Source organism: Wyeomyia smithii, chromosome 2 (assembly GCF_029784165.1).
Source record: "Wyeomyia smithii strain HCP4-BCI-WySm-NY-G18 chromosome 2, ASM2978416v1, whole genome shotgun sequence".
In the NCBI taxonomy this organism is placed as follows: Eukaryota; Metazoa; Arthropoda; class Insecta; order Diptera; family Culicidae; genus Wyeomyia; species Wyeomyia smithii.
The window spans coordinates 226,962,665-226,980,756 of NC_073695.1; the positions used below are offsets into that span (position 1 = coordinate 226,962,665).

At 37.3% G+C, this 18,092-nt stretch overlaps 1 protein-coding gene across 4 annotated transcripts; it reads left to right on the forward strand.

The window, feature by feature from the left end:
- Positions 1-3,759: 3,759 nt before the first annotated feature.
- On the forward strand, positions 3,760-6,120 carry LOC129722343 (uncharacterized). Of its 4 annotated transcripts, none has more exons than XM_055675714.1 (5): positions 3,760-3,921; positions 4,194-4,288; positions 4,348-5,337; positions 5,404-5,646; positions 5,705-6,120. In XM_055675714.1, exons 2-5 carry the CDS (start codon positions 4,259-4,261, stop codon positions 6,092-6,094), a joined length of 1,653 nt encoding a protein of 550 aa, XP_055531689.1. In that variant the 5' UTR covers positions 3,760-3,921; positions 4,194-4,258; the 3' UTR covers positions 6,095-6,120. The 4 variants fall into 4 exon arrangements, with proteins under 4 accessions (XP_055531689.1, XP_055531688.1, XP_055531690.1 ...); XM_055675713.1 differs by having other exon boundaries at positions 4,221-4,288; XM_055675715.1 differs by having other exon boundaries at positions 3,761-3,921; positions 4,221-4,288; positions 4,406-5,337.
- The last annotated feature ends 11,972 nt before the right edge of the window (positions 6,121-18,092 follow it).

Here is an 18,092-nt window from a genome sequence, read left to right on the forward strand (position 1 = left end):
TAGGTGGAGGTCACTGTGAAATCCCGAAAATTATATAAATTTACTTTTAAGAAAATAATCGCAACCATTTTTTCAAAAATCGGTAGATTTAGTTAAATCGAAAAGGAACGTGATATCTCTCACAGTTTTGGGTAACAAAATGATTTCACTGCAACCTGGCGGGGGTGACACCCATGGGAAATGGGGGGTGCCAAATTTTCCGCCCCGGGTGTCACCCGGTTACGCTACGCCACTGCGGCTGCGTTTGCGGCAATTCGACAGTTAGCCCATACATTTACTGTCAAATTGACGCCAACGCAACGCAAACGTATCCAATCTGTTTGGGCCGTAACTATAACCGCAATAACGTTTGCGGTAAAAAAATGGACAAAAATTGCCGATTTCATGGGTTTCAAAATGGCGTCAAAAACAGACATCGTGCGGCACTTTGTGGACACCGGGTATGCCGGTTCTGGCATCTACAACATTTTGACACTATTATACAATGATCAGAGCATCGAAAGAAAACCGGTTCTGGTCGGCCAACGACCCTGAGTGACAAGAAGCTTGCTGATAACCAAAAGGATGCTGAAGAGGAAGACCGAGGGAAAAGTGGCTAAATCGCTGCGTGCACTTGGTCGAGAGGTTGATGCATGCTCTAAAACAGTGAAAAAGTATCTGGAGAACATGGACATGCATACAAGAAGCTGCAGTCCCGACCACTGGTCTCGGAGCTGCAGGCAATGACGCAGCGACAGCGGTTGAATAAGATGGTCAGGTCGATTTTCCCGGCGAATCGCGACGTGGCAGTAGTGATGGACGACTAGACCTGTCTCACCCTGGATGGCAACGACTAGCAGGGTTCTTCGTATTTTACCTCCCCCACGAAGGAAGTGAGCACCGAGGTAAAGTTTATTTCACAGACCAAGTTCCCCAAGAAGGTGCGGCTGTGGCTGACAATCAGCGAGAAAGGGATGTCAAAGTTACTCTTCTTTCGCTCCGGGCTGGCCGTGAACGGGGAAATTTATAGTACGAAGTGCCTGACAGACGTTGCGTCGTTCATCACGAAATACCATAAGCGCGAAGACACGGTGTTCTGGCCAGCGATCGTAGGAGGAGATGGAGCGGCTGAATATCGATGTGGTACCGAAGTCGGCGAGTCCGCCCAATGTCCCCCACCTGCTTCCCATCGAGAATTTCTGGGACTTGAAGCGCAAGATCTATTCCAACAATTTTGTCGCGAAAACGGAGGAGGAATTAATGAAAAAAAAAGAAAGAAAGAGCTTAAAAACATGGCTACACGCATGTTTTCGTCCGCCATGGCAAATGTTACGGTTAACTGCCGGAAGGCCGCACGCAAGGACGTAATATTTTTTTGCGAGGAAGCTAACATGATAACCTTGCATGGGAAATTCATCCAACTTATTTATCTGTCATAGTTTTTTTTTTCATCACCATCTGAAATAGTTTTTTTTCATCATCTGAAAAAAATTTTTTTCACCGCAAACCTTAGCTGTCAAATTATCGATACTTATCGATAATATCGATAAAACCCCCGGAATTATCGATTGTTATCGATGTACGTTTTGGGCGATATTTCCCATCACTAATCACTAATACTAATGCATCGACGTGAATAGCATACCTTTTAGAACTGTCATCATACTTGGTGACAGGACGTGACAAGTGGCTTCTAGTTATTCTTCTTTTCGTTCAAAATGGCCCTCATAAAACATTTAAATTTTCCGGCACGAGGCTTGCCAGTGTCGCCAAAATATTTAATAAAGAAAATTTCAATACCTAGGATTTTTCAAGTTCTGGGTTACATTTATAATTAGTTACTTGATAATGGTTACTCAATGAACCTTGAGTTGATTTGAAGATATATTTTGGATTTATTTTAACTAGTCATAAGTCTTGCTTTTCTTTAATCAAATCTGCAATCGTTCATCATAAGTAGTTTAAAAAACATGATAAATATTTCGAATGTTAATTTTCACAGATCCGGTGTGTGAAAATGTTTCGAAAAGTTGTTGAACGAAACACAATTCATCCACTTGGTAAGCAGAAACAGTGTGAACCAAAAATATTGAAAGTTTTCGCAGCACGGCCAACCATACCGACTAATAATAAAACTTAACAGTGCGCTAAATAAAATCGACCAATCAGAGAGGTCTTTCACTTTGACAGAACTTTGGGTGATTTTTGGTTTCTCTTGTCACCAGAGATGCCAGACTTTTTTTTAAAAAGTCTGTATAATCCATAAAAATGTCTGTATAAGTCTGTATACCGCTGCGAAAAAAAGTTACCGATACATTGATACCTAATTATTTGTCGACCTGTCAGATTGTTTTGTTTTATTGCTTGTTTTGATTGTTCTTTTTCGAGTCTATCATAGTTGGTCGATTAATCGATAACTAATTTATCTTTTAAATCTAAGTAACACATAGAAGTAAGAGTCTTTCCCGTGATAAAAATCGTCGTTCGTCGTAATGTAGCTAAACTGATACATGATGGCAGAAGTCTCGCGGTTATAAAAATAGTACCTTCAAGATTTGGGACATTTTAAGCAATTCTTCAACGTTGGATATTGCTCCGAATAGAACAAACGGTCTTTTCACCAATATAACCTGCATGGCAATCGATCGAGATTAGTGCTCACGGGGCCGATAAAAACCCCGATAGCCTGACTCGATTCCCGTTGTCATGATTTCACTCTCAAAAACGCAAGATTAATATGTTCAGCAAAGTGTTCAGTTCCTAGTTCACTTTTTCCAGCAACGGCTACAGTGACTTTTGGTTTTTGTGTTCGTTTTTTTGTGTATACTTGTAAAACCATTATGTAGAATATCAGATATCTGTGTAATATCTGTATTATACTAAATGTCTGTATAAAATCTGTAGGCTTATGCGTGTCTGTATCGCAACACAAAAAGTCTGTATAATACAGATTTGTCTGTATATCTGGCATCTCTGCTTGTCACATCCTGTCCTAGGCAGTGATACCAAATGTGCAGATTTGTCTGCAAAATGCAGATTTTGAGAGTCCGTGTGCAGATATTTATTGATTTGCAGATATTTGCAGTTTTTCCACGTTTCTGCAGATTTTTGTCAGAATCTCCTTATATTTGCGCAGATTTTCTTGAAATGTGTGCAGATTTTTACAGACTTTTGCCTGCGCGAGCGAAATTTTTTCGGATAACGGACAGATATTTTTCAGATTTCGAGCACATTTTTCCGGTTTTTCGAGCAGTTGCAGACATTTTTCAAAAACATCTGGCATCTCTGGTCCTAGGTTTATTCTAGGGATGGGAAATATCGACTAAAATGGCTGTCGATAACTATCGATAAATTTCCTACTGCCATCGATAACTATCAATAATTATCGATAGTTCGACAGCTAGAACCAGATAGAGAAAAACAAAACAACAAAGTGTTGCTTCCGTTGTGGACAGAAACAATATTTAAGAGTTTATTCACACACATAATTCGCACTCATGCGAAATCACGTCATTGTCCGCACAAGTTAGAGTGAGCGAAAATGATTATCTCTCAATTTTCTAACAATTTTAAACAGGATTTCGTGTGAGAGCGAACAAGCATCGAAGTCTCCTTCAACAATGGCAAAGCCAATTTTTTTTCAGTCCTGGCATCATTGTGGAGTATGAATGCCAATGCGAGGAAAATATCAATAACTATCGATAACGCTGAAAGCTTAACGATTCTATCGATAGCCGGCAGCCATCGATACTATCGATGATTATCGATAGGTTTCCCATCCCTAGTTTATTCTGCTACCGGTGTTCTTCGCGAACGGACGGGATGTGATAAATGAAAATTGTTCAAAGTTGTGTCGACTTCTGTTTTTGAAAAAAATATTTATACCTAATTGTAATTGTACATACTCTTATACAAAAACCTCAAGTGCTATATAATTATAAGGTGAGTTTTGATTTGTAATTTATTCGTGAGGACAGGATTTTTAACAACCTGGCAAAATAGTATAGTTTTCGCTATGACTCATGGTGCAAATGCCGTAGAATTCTTACATTATGTGATGAAATTTTTCTTTAACACTCGAATCAATTATATTTAAGCGTTGAATTTTGGATTTTTTTTCTCATGTTCGACATACAAATATTTTATTTATTCATGAGAAATTTTTAGACAGAAAATATATGACCCGCTCACGTTCTAACATGTGCGCCATTCAGCATGTAATCAACATACATCAATTTCAGGATTAAAGTGGAAGTTGTAATAATCTTTCAAAAGTACAATGGATACTCTCAATAACCTTCCTGTAGAAGTAAGTTAATTTCACATGCTCATCTTTTCAATCTCATTTCACTGAATCAATTCAACCAGATTTTAGAAGAAATTTTCGCCTACCTCAACCTGATCGATATAAAAAACGCTTGCTTAGTTTGTAGTTATTGGCGTAATATCCTGCATGGTGTACGCTTTAAACGGCAATGCCAAATATGCATCAATGGCAGCTTCGACCAGGAGCTATCAAATTCAGAAATGCTAATAGTTAAGGATTGTCGTAACATATCACTGAATCATTGGGATAACCCAGACTATGACGACGACGATGATGGAGATGATCCTGCCAGCAGTGACCGTCGTGAAAATGAAGAAATAGTAAATTTAAAGTACCTATTTGAACCATGTCCAGAGGCTAATATAGAAAAACTACTAGTTGGGCTTGAATCCTGCATTGAGACGATAATATTGAAAAGCAGCTTTGAAAGTAGCCGAATGATACTTGAAAACCGAATACCAAAGATGGCAAATCTCCGAGAGCTTGACCTTGTCTTATGGAACTTATATAGATATCCGTCGATAGATCGAAGCAAGTGGTACATCCATCACGAGCAACTTCAAAGGCTTAAAATATTTCTAGAAGTGACAAAACCATACGATGTTATGCTTCCTCATTTGACAACACTAGATTTAGCACCTAATTGCCGTTATGGTTTCCATATCATTGAGAAATACTGCATGCAGTTGAAGCATCTGAAAGTTCAATTTGCGGATCCAGAAACGATGCATGATATGATATCTTTATCGTTTCCTATGTTGACACACCTGGAAGCTATAATGGCCGAGGACAAAGAAATCCAGGAACGATATGCTCGAACTCGAAACAAATACATAGACAAGGAGAAGGAAGAAAATTTTATCAAATCAATGCCAAAATTGAAGTCTCTGTCAATGGAAAGTAATTTAATGCTCTACCGAATCGGAGCGGCTCTCTCCAAATACAGCCAACAGCTGGAAGAAATAACCTTGGCGGGTATGCACATAGATCCCGCTCAACTACAACTGATCGAAGCACTTTCAAAAGTTAAAGTTTGTATTAAAAATTATTTTCCTTGATATTAATTTTAAATGTACATTTTATATTTTTCTCCTCAGACATTTACTTTGCGATACACAAAAATTGAATGTCCACCTTTGGCCCTACCAAAATTAAATATGCCTAGATTGCAGCACTTATCACTATCGCACAATGACTCAGATATTGTGTTTAACGATGGTCTCTCCGGGTTGAAATCACTGAAATTGACAGTCGGTTCCGAAAGAAGTGAAAAAGTGTTGTATAAGATTTGCAACAACTTGCCCAACTTAGAACGTCTAGAATTACTTGTATATTCCAAGGTTTGTTTCGTCTCATTAATGAAAGAACTAACACAATTACCGTGACATCTCATTTCAGTGGAAAAATTTTGCTTTTCGTCATCTGAACAAGTTGCTCAAGCTTAGGTTACTGCGAATTAGTGAATGTGATAGTAATATTAATTGGACGCTATGTCCTGTAGTTCCTAACTTGCAAAGAGTTGTGTTCGACAATTGTACTAATCTGAGTACGAAAACCTTTAGACGATTAAGTAACTTGTTTCCTGGTCTCATCGGCATCTCCATAAATGATTGTTGTGCAATCTGTAGTGATGAGGACGACACCTGCACTTCTTCCAAAAAGAAAACTCCTAAATTTGACGAGAGCGAGCAGGCACAACGAATGTGTAGAGAACAGTTGGAGTCTATGTTCCCACAGTGCATAGTTTCTTTGAACAAAACGTCCCTGAAGTGGAAGCGATGGAATTAAAACGATTTACTAAAATGCGAATGGTACCTTATTGATATCACAATCACGGCTGTTGAGCGGCTGTCAGTATACTTTACATAATATCAAGGAGCTCTGCTCAGTGCGTCTTGAGCTGCCCGACAGATCAGACGTATTTTCGGTTGCTTGTGGACTGGTCTTTGACTGCCTATAGCTTCAAAGTTTGTGTTTTGTCAGTGTGTCTTTTAAAGATTACCTGGAAGTTAACTTACATCAGTCTTTCTCAAGACTACCTATTTCTTTCTTTCTCAATACTTGCAATTTGATTTTATTTTTGAACTTTTTTCGTATCGCCTGAAATGGCAGGACGAAATAAGAAACCACGCATCGCTATGGGGAGGAAAAGAGAGGCATCTCTTTCTGAAACTAGCTTATGCAGTGAAAATTTATATGATATTCTGCCTGAGCAAGAAGCCGGCGAAATTGAAATGTTCGAAAGTAAAACTATTCAAAGTAAAATTTCTGTAAAAAAGGAGAAAGTTCCACCTATTGTGGTAACTATTGTTTCTGAAGTTAATATTTTTAAAAGAGAACTTTCTACGTTTCTCTCCGACGTCAAAGTTACTTATCAAATTGGCCGAAGAGGCGAATGCCGTTTACTGGCCCAAACATTGAAAGATTGGAATCGTCTTATTCAGTATTTAACTGAAAAGATGTATAAATTTTTTACATATAATACGAAGAGCGCCAAGCCGTTCAAGGTCGTATTGAAAGGTCTCACCAACAATCAAACCGTTGATGAGATTAAAATTACTTTGACAGAATTACTTGGTATAGCCCCTACCCAAGTAATTCTGATGAAACAAAAATCACGAGGCGAAAACAATCAGCGAACTGGAATTTCCCTTGTAAATTATTTAATTTATTTTAACCGCAGTGAGGTTAATAACTTAAATTTTTTTGAAAAAGCACATGCTTTATATAACGTGCGTGTAAAGTGGGAATTATATCGAAAGTTTGGCGGAGGTGAAAAGCATATCACCCAATGCCGTGTTTGCCAACGTTATGGCCATGGTTCAAAGTTTTGTAACATGGACCAAAAATGCCTCATTTGTGGAGACTCTTCTCATAAAAAGGACACATGTCCTGTGAAAGAGAGTAAAAATTTTCGCTGTGCGAATTGTAACGGCAACCATATGTCGAATTTTCATCAATGCCCAGCCCGTTTAGCAATTGTTAAGGCAAGGCAAGGTAAACAAAATTCAAAACAAAATTCTCCAAGCGTACCAGTGACGCATAGTTTACCTACTCCTTTGCATACCCGTTTAACTTATGCACAGGTTACAGGTAGTTCGAACATTATACCGCCTAGTGTTGGTAGTTCGAGAATGGCCGTTAATATGGGTAAGCAAAACACGCTAGAAAATAATTGTACACCTATTACTCCAGCTAATATTGCTGCCGAAAATATTTTTTCTAATGTCAACTGCCTGGGGCCTATTACGGCAGGTAAACTTTCTTTTTTGCAACAGGCAATGTTCGATCTTATGAACGCCATGTTGCAGGCAAAATCAATGTTTGAAGCCATTCAAATAGGCACAAATTTTACTATTAAAATTGTTTCTAATTTAAAATTTAGCAATGATTTTAAATAAAACAATTAAAATATTAAATTGGAATGCTCACTCATTGAAGGCCAATGAGAATGAGCTTTTTAATTTTTTAACAGTGAATAATGTGCATATTGCAATTATTACTGAAACATTTTTGAAACCTAACATAAAATTCAAATATGATCCCAATTACGTGGTTCATAGATATGATAGGATTCAGGGTTCCGGCGGTGGAGTTGCAATTGTTATTCATCGCCGAATCAAACATCGTGCTCTTCCCCATCTTGAGACGAAAGTTATTGAAACTTTGGGAATTGAAGTTCAAACTGAACTTGGGATTTTATTTATTGCCGCAGCATATTTACCATTTCAATGCACACGCGAGCACAAAAATTATTTTAAAGGTGATTTACAAAAACTCACCAGAAATCTTTCGAAATTTTTTATAATCGGCGATTTTAACGCTAAACATCGTTCATGGAATAATTCTCAAAGTAATTCCAATGGCAAAATTTTATTCAATGATTGTTCTTCAGGATACTATTCTATTTTGTCTCCGAATAGTCCTACATGCTTTTCTTCTGTAAGAAACCCTTCAACAATTGATTTGGTGCTTACAGATCAAAGTCATGTATGTAGTGATTTGATCACACATGCTGACTTTGATTCTGATCATCTTCCAATAACTTTTTCTTTATCACATGAATCAGTTTTAAACCCTATGAGCTCTGTTTTTAATTATAACAAGGCTAATTGGGAAAGATACAAAACTCATATTGAGAGAAATTTCAATAATGAGCTTGATTTGCAAAACGAAGTGAATATTAATTCCGCTTTGGAAGCATTAAAATGTGCAATTGTTGATGCCAGGAATTATTCTGTTCCAAAGGCTCAAATGAAATTTGATTCACCAATAATTGACGAAAATCTTCAACTTCTAATTCGTTCGAAAAATGTCCGCAGACGTCAATATCAACGTTCTCGTGACCCTGTTTTTAAAACTATTTATAAAGATTTACAGAAAGAGATTAAACATAGATTTACTCTTCTGAGAAATCAAAATTTTGAGACTAAAGTTGAAAAATTGAAACCATATTCAAAACCTTTTTGGAAGCTGTCGAAGATTCTTAAGAAACCTTCAAAGCCTATTCCAGTTTTAAAAGATGGTGAACGTTTTCTTGTATCCAATGAACAAAAGGCTCAAAGACTTGCTCAGCAGTTTGAGAGTGTTCATAACTCAAATTTGAATTTTGTGAGTCCAATTGAAAATGAAGTCACACGTCAATTTGATTTAATTTCTTCCCAGATTTTTTTACCTGCAGAAATAATTGAAACTAACTTGAATGAGATTAAATCAATTATTAAAAATTTCAAAAATATGAAAGCACCTGGTGACGATGGAATCTTTAATATACTAATCAATAGTGATGGGAAACTTATCGATACTTATCGATAAAATCGATAAATGCTGGTCATCGATATTATCGTTAATTTTTTGACGTTACCGATAATTATCGATATTATAAGGGTGAGCACAAGTCAGTGCGGCTGGTTACTGGAGGAGGCCCAAAAGAAGGAGACCTCACCTACCCTACCCCAGGAGTTGCTTTTGCCGCTAGATATTTGTTGGGTGCTGCTATTCGACAAGATTTAGCATTGTTGGGGGTGGTGTGAAGGTTTACCCCGGGTGTCACTGAGTTTCTGAGAAATAATGGTAACTAAAAAGGTATTTATAGTTTTTAGTTTCCTAAGAACAGATGAATTCGACAACTTAGTACTGGAGAACTTTGAAAGAATATCCAAACTTTTTGCACCATCTCATAACAAGCAATGATACGAAATTGTAATAAAATGCATTTTCTTTGGCTTGCCAACTCTTATGAAATGATGGACATGCATAGCGGCAGTCTATGGGTAATTCTCTGGTAATTGTTTAGTTTAACTTGGAACTGTTTATGTTTAAAGTATCTGTTACCCAACAAACAATTTTTAGTTCCACTAAAAATCCAAATCAACGAAATTGTTGCGCCAAAAAAGTATCCTGATTCAGACAAAATAATTGAGATAAATAATTGTTAGTGTTGATATGTCATCATTTGTGGCAGAACACACTATATTAATTCTGAATAGATATTAGTACATAAATAAATCATTACAAACATTACCCCCCCTGCGTGAATAACCTTTTAGAGAAAATCCGCGTGAAAATAAACTGACCTTTTTAAATGTTAATCCAGATAAATTTTCAAACGCAATAAGACCTACACACCCACAATGTTCGATTGAATCCTGCTAGAGTGCTGCAAGCTCAAAGAAAATTAGTACCCAACAGGGAAAAACCCGCCAAAATCAACACCCATACTTAATAAATTCATACCTTGATGATTCCTTGGCTAATTTTCAATCTTTGGCTACCAATGAACCCGAAATAAATTCTGATTTATTGACAACATAAAAAACCTAAGTGAAACAGATTGTCAGAAAAAGTTCTACGCGTGCAGTAACCCTTGGTCACGTCCAGTTCTCAAGTAATACTAGGAAATTGGGACAGTTTTCCAGTAAAATGAAACCTGTTTTGTCAGAATTGATTCATTTTTCGTGAAGTTTTGGCCATTTAAAAATTGACAGAATTTTGCCTGCTTCAATTATTCCCTTTATTATACAACCTTCAAAATGAATGGCTTGAAACTACTTCGTAGAAAGCACTCCCGGCGTAAAACCCGAAGACTTTCCAAAACAAACTGTTTAACTCGGCCGGTTGTTTGAATTTTCATTCGCTGTATCGTAAGATTTGTCATTCAAGGCCTTAACACAATGGATACGTTGCGGCAGCGTTTGCGGCAATTTGACAGTTAGCCCATACATTTACTATCACATTGACGTCAACGCAACGCAAACGTATCCATTCTGTTTGGGCCATCACTGTCTCTGTTTTTAACGAATTTATATGGCAAAATTGCATTTGTCGAACGACGTTTGCGGTAAAAAAATGGACAAAAATTGCCGATTTTTCATGGGTTTACCTTTAATCGCACTGACGAAACGCGTCAAAAACGGACATCGTGCGGCACTTTGTGGACGCCGGGTATGCCGGTCCTGGCATCTACAACATCTTGACACTATTGGACAACGCTCAGAGCATCGAAAGAAAGCCCGGTTCCGGACAGCCAACGACCCTGAGCGACAAGAAGCTTCAAAGGATGCTGAAGAGGAAGACCGATGGAAAAGTGGCTAAATCGCAGTGAAAAAGCATCTGGAGAACATGGACATACATGCAGGAAGCGGCAGTCCCGTCCACTGGTCTCGGAGCTGCAGACAATGACGCAGCGACAGCGGTTGAATAAGATGGTCAAGTCGATTTTCCCGGCGAATCGCGACGCGGCAGTGGTATTGGACGACTAGACCTATCTCACCCTGGATGGCAACGACTAGCAGGGCTCTTCGTATTTTACCTCCCCCACGAAGGAAGTGAGCACCGAGGTAAAGTTTATTTCACAAACCAAGTTCCCCAAGAAGGTGCGGCTGTGGCTGACAATCAGCGAGAAAGGGATGTCAAAGTTGCTCTTTTTTCGCACCGGGCTGGTCGTGAACAGGGAAATTTATAGTACGAAGTACCTGACAGAAGTTGCGTCGTTCATCAAGAAATACCATAAGCGCGAAGACACGGTGTTCTGGCCAGATTTGACGTCGGCTAACTACTCGAAGCGATCGTTGGAGGAGATGGAGCGGCTGAATATCGATGTGGTACCGAAGTCGGCGAATCCACCCAATATCCCCCACCTGCTTCCCATCGAGAATTTCTGGACAAACTTGAAGCGCAAGATCTATTCCAACAATTTTGTCGCGAAAACGGAGGAGGAAATAATAAAAAAAACGAAAAAAGAGCTTAAAAACATGGCTATACGCATGTTTCCGTCCGCCATGGCGAATGTTCCGGTTAACTGCCGGAAGGCTGCACGCAAGGACGTAATATTTTTTTGTAATAAAACTAACATGATAACCTTCCATGGGAAATTTATCCAACTCAATTAACTGTCATAGTTTTTTTTTTCATCACTATCTGAAATTTTTTTTTTTGCCGCAAACGTTAGCCGTCAAATTATCGATACTTATCGATAATATCGATAAAAACCCCGGAATTATCGATTGTTATCGATGTCCGCTTTGTGCGATAAATCCCATCACTACTAATCAAACATCTCCCTGAGAGCACAATGGAATTTTTAGTAAAAATTTTCTAGTTCTGCTTCAACATTGCAGATTTTTCCCAAATTATGGAAAAATGCAAAAAATACTCCAATTTTAAAACCGGATAAGAACCCAGCTGAAGTTTCAAGTTATCGACCAATCAGTTTGCTTTCTTCAATAACTAAACTGTTTGAGAGAATTATTCTTAACAGAATGATGTCACACATTAACGAAAATTCAATTTTTGCAGATGAACAGTTTGGATTTCGCCATGGGTATTCCACTACTCATCAATTGCTCAGAGTTAAATCTGAAGGTTATTCCACTGGAGCTGCTCTTTTAGACATAGAAAAAGCATTCGACAGTGTTTGGCATAAAGGTTTGATTGCGAAATTGCAAACTTTTAATTTTCCAATTTTCCTAATCAAAATTTTAAAAAATTATCTTACTGATCGAACTCTGCAGGTTATCTATCAGAATTCAAAATCTGATAGATTTCCTGTCAGAGCAGGTGTACCTCAAGGTTCAGTCTTGGGTCCAGTCCTGTACAACATATTCACTTCAGATCTTTCTGATTTACCTCCAGGATGCACAAAGTCATTGTTCTGCGATGACACAAGCATTTCCGTAAAAGGAAAAAGTCTTCGTGTCATATGCAGTCGATTGCAGAAAAGTTTAGATATTTTTTCTTCCTATTTGCAAAAGTGGAAAATCTCCCCCAATGCTTCTAAAACTCAAATGATAATTTTTTCGCATAAGCCTAGGGCTTCTTTCCTCAAGCCAAACAATAATCACGTTTTCAAGATGAATTGGGTTATTTTAAGTTGGTCCGACAAGGTTAAGTACTTGGGACTAATTTATGATAAAAAACTTATTTTCAAAGAGCACATTGAGAGTATACAAGCCAAGTGCATCAAATATACGAGATGTTTATACCCTCTCATAACAGGAATTCTAAACTTTGTTTAAAGAACAAACTTTTGATTTACAAACAAATTTTTAGACCAGCAATGCTTTATGCTGTACCGATCTGGTCAAGTTGCTGTTCAACAAGGAAGAAAACGCTCCAAAGGATTCAGAATAAAATTCTGAAAATGATTTTGAAGCGTCCTCCTTGGTTTGGTACACTCGAACTACATAGACTTACTGGTGTTGAGCCATTAGAAGCTATGTCAAATAAAATTATTAACAATTTTCGACAAAAATCGTTGCAATCCTCAATTGCTACGATAAGCTCTCTTTATAGCCAATAAGTTAGCAATTAAGGTAGTTGTAAGTTTACTTCCCCTTTTCTGACAAGTAGGTTTAAATTCCTACGAATGATAAGTCCTAATTGCGAAAGCAAACAAATCCTAACAATTAAAATTACAAATTTCTAACAGTGTTGAGAAGTCACCATATGTGATTGGACACACATACTCATTATTTACTAATATTTATCATAAATACTTAAGCTACTAACAAATCCCCCCCTTAAAAAAAAGGAGCTCTGCTAAAACCAAAATTCAGGCACGGTATCATAAAAAATGAGATCTACAGTTGCAGCTTATGTGGCGAGTGATTATTTTGATAAATCATGTATATCTCTGGTTCATTATTCCAATAGTTGAATAGTAATGAAAGGCTTTAGAAATTCTTTTAAGGGGTAATATCTACCAAATGCTCAAAAAAGGCTTTTTTCATGAATTTTTTTACAGGACATTTGAGATGTAAGGTATATAAATAATATATCATTGGATTGAGCAACTCTTGCAGAATAGAAAAAATATTTTTATTGCTATTTTTGTTATAAAATGGCGGCTGTGCAGCGTTTGCCGTGAACCGCTTTTTTTTAAGTTGTTCCGCGGCGAGCAGTAGAAGTCGTGCCCAACTCCACCTATAACCAAAACAAAATTTTTTTCATTATCTGCATAAGTGCCGCTAGTGAAGTACAAATGATCATATTTTTAGAATTTTTCTTCGCAAAATGGCAACGGTTTGAAAAAAAAAGTTCTGTTTCGACGAAAAAATCGACTTCGATTGTTTATAACTTTAGTTGTTGCTAATCAATCGCTAAAATCGTGTGTACTTCACTAGATAATCTAATGAAGAAGCTACAGTTAAAATTTCAAGTCAATCGGATGTAAACTTTTTCAGTTCTACTGCTCGCCGATTTTGAAAACATGGTTTTGAGAAAAACGCGTTAGTTTCAAAACGCTATAAATCTTAAGAATCGCAATAATAAAACCCCTAATATTTTTTTAATCTTCAGTCAGCTATCCCTGTGCCGTAAAGTTGTCCTTCCGGGGCTTTATCTTCCTCTTCTTCCTTTTTTTATCTGATCTAAAGCTGCGCCTACCCTCTGTCGCGGTATCAGACATACGACGCCCAGTGAATTTGACGCGGTTGGCGTTCGATCCCACGCAAAATTCAAAAGTGTCACTCATATTTAAGTACTTTGAGTATAACTCACAGTTGAAAACTATAAAAAAAAATCAAACGAAGAACGTACACAACGAGAACAGCTGATCGATTAAACAAATGGAAATTGTGAGTAAACACGTGCTGTAGAGACTCTGTAACTGTCGAAACTTGATGCAGCGACCTCTATACTCCAAAATTGAAAGACGATATCGATCATAGGTAACTTCTAATAGTTTACAAAGCCTCGAAATTAAAAAAAAACGAGCATCGCCAAAATAAACAAAACATGTTATTTTGGAGCACAAAAGTTGTTTAGTAAAAATTGATTTAAACGAACTTTGAGTTTAGATCTGTACTTGGGCGATGTAGATTTTGATCCTTGAATAGTTTTAGCATGATTTAGGCCAATAAAAAAAATGGCGAAAAAAAATTTTTTTTGGTAGATATTACACACCAAAATTTCTCTTTATGGTTCAGCAAAGTACATTGCTGAAAGTGTATCAGCAAACCATTTGTTTACTGAATCACAGTATTTTTTCAAAAGTTTGCTGTGATTCAGTTCTACAATTTACTGAATTTCGTTCAGTAATTTTATTTTTGCTGTAAACCAGTATTTCATTGATAAATTTACTGGAAACCAGTAATCGATTCAGTGATTCGCGAAAATACAGCAAAACTATTTGCTGAACAGAAAACAGTAAATGAATGTTTGCTGGAATCCAGCGAAAGAATTGATATGTCAAAAAATTTTACGTCAAGCTGTCATTAGTAACACGCGCCAAATCGCTGTGCAGCTGGTAAGGGATCATCGCTGAGCTCCTGATAGCGGATATGAAACCATAGCTATGTCACTGTTGGACTAGATAAACTTAAAAGTTGACATGATAATCATATATCTCTAGTTCAACAGTAATTTGGCTATGATCCGATGGGCGTATGGAAGCTGGTGGCTGAGGGAAACATGGTTCCCTTGAACTAACTGGTTAACCAGTAAATTGATTTATGCTTTGCTGAATGTGCTGGTTTCCAGCAATGAAAATTTGGTGTGTACCCCTTAATGAGCATTACTCATTAATCTATTTATTTCAATATAAGATTAGCATTCGTAGCTATATGAACTTGTATTCTCCTCAATTTCGTTTCCCATGGATTATATCACTGTGAACAATACATTGACCTATTATGGCAAAGTAATACAGCGAATACTTAGAAAAAAAAACTATGAAATACAGGTCAGATTTCATTTACGAGCAATGTACTCATTTTCCATTCTTTCAATTTAGTTCATGTGCACCGGCTGCCTGCTCGCTTACCTCACTTTTATTCACTATAGTGTTAGTCAATGGAAGTCACGTGCTTAATGCGAAACATCGGAGCAAAACAAAGGCAGAAACGATAAGGTCGCAAATGAAGTTATTGTCGATTTCGCTATTCGGTTGGGTTCACTTTACAGCGCCGAATAGATGAACTAGCTATATACCGAAAAATACTTCTTAATTTCATGCATGTTCATAATGAGTGTGAACCGTGTGATCTTTTTATTTTCTAAAGCACGATTTTTATGCCAACTAAATGTGGCAATATTTCACAACCAAAATCAAAATTCTATACTTGCATAAAATTTGCAAAAACTTGCTTAATTTATAGTAGTTAGAAGTGTTTCTGTACTTCAAGGCAAGTTTCCATTGTCTCTTTTTTTAATGGTAAAATTTTAACTTGATTATTTCTAGTGAAGAAACACTGCGCTTCGACATCTGAATAAACTGACAAAACTAAAGTTATTGCGGATAAACGCTTGCGACATGAGCAAAATTAGTTGGGTCCTTTGCCCTATAGTGCCTAAATTCCAGAAGTTTGTATTTGACAAGTGAGCCGTTGAGAGCAAAAGTGGTACATGTGCCATTTTTACACTTTTTGGGTTTTTTGCATAAATTGATGCAGAACGCAATAATGTACTAGAATATCCAAGAAAAACCGAGATCTGATAACCTAAACCACAGTTATAGCCAACACAATTTTTGGCAATTAACATAATCACCATTTCGTTGAGAGCAAAAGTGGTACATGTCCAGTCTGTGCATGTCAGATGAATTGTAAGTCGAGGATCATAGGATATAAAACAAACATGTCTTCAGCAAAGTTGGTCAAGTGATTGAGTACTTTCAGATGAAGATCTGTCTGCTTTGGAATTTTCTCACTACGTGGCGCTATTTTGTAACAGAAAGCATTTTACCTATTTCAGTATCAACTCGTATGCTGTTACCAAATACATATACACTAGCGCCACGAAGAGGCAGAATTCCTTAACAAACAGATCATCATTCTATAGTATTCAATCACTTAGACAACTCTGCTGAAGACATGGATGTTCTATTTTCTAAGATTAGAGAGCTATAATGCATCACTGGACATGTACCACTTTAGCTCTCAACGTTTTTTGGTTTTCATTATTTTTCCTATAGAACAAAAGTGGTACATGTTTTTCCATTGAAGTTTGGGTAAGTTTCTCAACCAGAACTCGTTATGTTTTCATGTACTGTCTTTTGAAACCTTTCCAGCAATGATTTAGTGCAGTTATGTTGGAAAAAATTGTTGAAAATAATTTACTATTTGAGTGTTTTCGTTTATCGCGTCTCCTGAAAAATTCACTTAATGGCACATGTACCACTTTTGCTCTCAACGGCTCAAGTGTAGCTTTCTAAGGGGCCGTTCAATAATTACGTAAGCAAATATGGGGGAGGGGGGGTGTGCAATTTTCTTACGCTGTCTTACAGGGGAGGGGGAGGGGTGAATTGATTATCTTACGTAAGAAAAACATTGTTAATACAGCTGTTCAAATAACCATGTTCATGAAAGTGTGGACGGTAAAATTCATAAAAAGAAAATTACGGAAGGACGATTAACTCGAATTAAAACGAAGTACTAAAAATCTTACGATGTCTTACAAGGGGGGGAGGGGGAGTTGAAAAAGTGGAAAAATATGCTTACGTAATTATTGAACGGCCCCTTAGGACCAGAACCTTACATCCTTTAGCCGTGTTATTTCCTGGTCTCATCAGCGTATAACACCGGATAGGTGTTATGTGACAGGTAGTAAAGATTTAATTTCTTCCAACGAGAATCGAGGTGTACTGGATGAGGGGCAAGAAGCTAGGCGGAAGTGCATGGAACAGCTGAAATCGATACTTCCGCAGTGTATTGTTTCGTTGAACGAAACAACACTCCGATGGAAATACAACAAACAAATTGATTGGTACCATTTTGAAAATAAATCGCGTCTCAAAAATTTACTGAAATTTAGTTATGAATTAATCTTACCATAACCTGCTTAGGGACGATCCATCAATGATGTCACGCAAAATTAGGAAAAAATTTACTCCCCCCCCTCCCCATTGTCACAAGCTGTCACAACTTCATTGACCTCCCCCCTTTAATTACGTCACGTTTTTATACCCCCTCCCCCTTCTTTGGTAATAATTGATTGAAAATCGAGAAATTTGTTAGGAATGCATTTTTTCTTAATAAGAACGAGTTTACTAAATGAAAAACTGAAACTAAAAGGAAAAGATTATAGAAAAGAACTAGAAAAAGCGTTTAGTTCTTTTTTGGACTTTGTATGCCTGAAGAGCACTGGGTACTGAAATGCCACTGCGACGTTCTTGCTGATTGTCTTTTGTGGCGGGCCCCGATTGCTGTGCACAGATTACGAATTGCTCGTACTCATTGATGGAGTAGAACTGTTTTGTTGTAAACCTGTACCCCAATTAGGTACAACATAGTTGATGAAACTAATGACCTGCTTGGGATGCTTGGAGCTCCATACTTGGTATGGAGTT

What these genes read in the sequence shown, in the direction of transcription:
- LOC129722343 (XM_055675714.1), top strand. Translation starts at nt 4,259, where the DNA reads ATGGATACTCTCAATAACCTTCCTGTAGAA. An exon ending in TCAATAACCTTCCTGTAGAA is followed by an intron (nt 4,289 to 4,347) that starts GTAAGTTAATTT and finishes CAATTCAACCAG; the next exon opens with ATTTTAGAAGAAATTTTCGC. An exon ending in AATTACTTGTATATTCCAAG is followed by an intron (nt 5,647 to 5,704) that starts GTTTGTTTCGTC and finishes ATCTCATTTCAG; the next exon opens with TGGAAAAATTTTGCTTTTCG.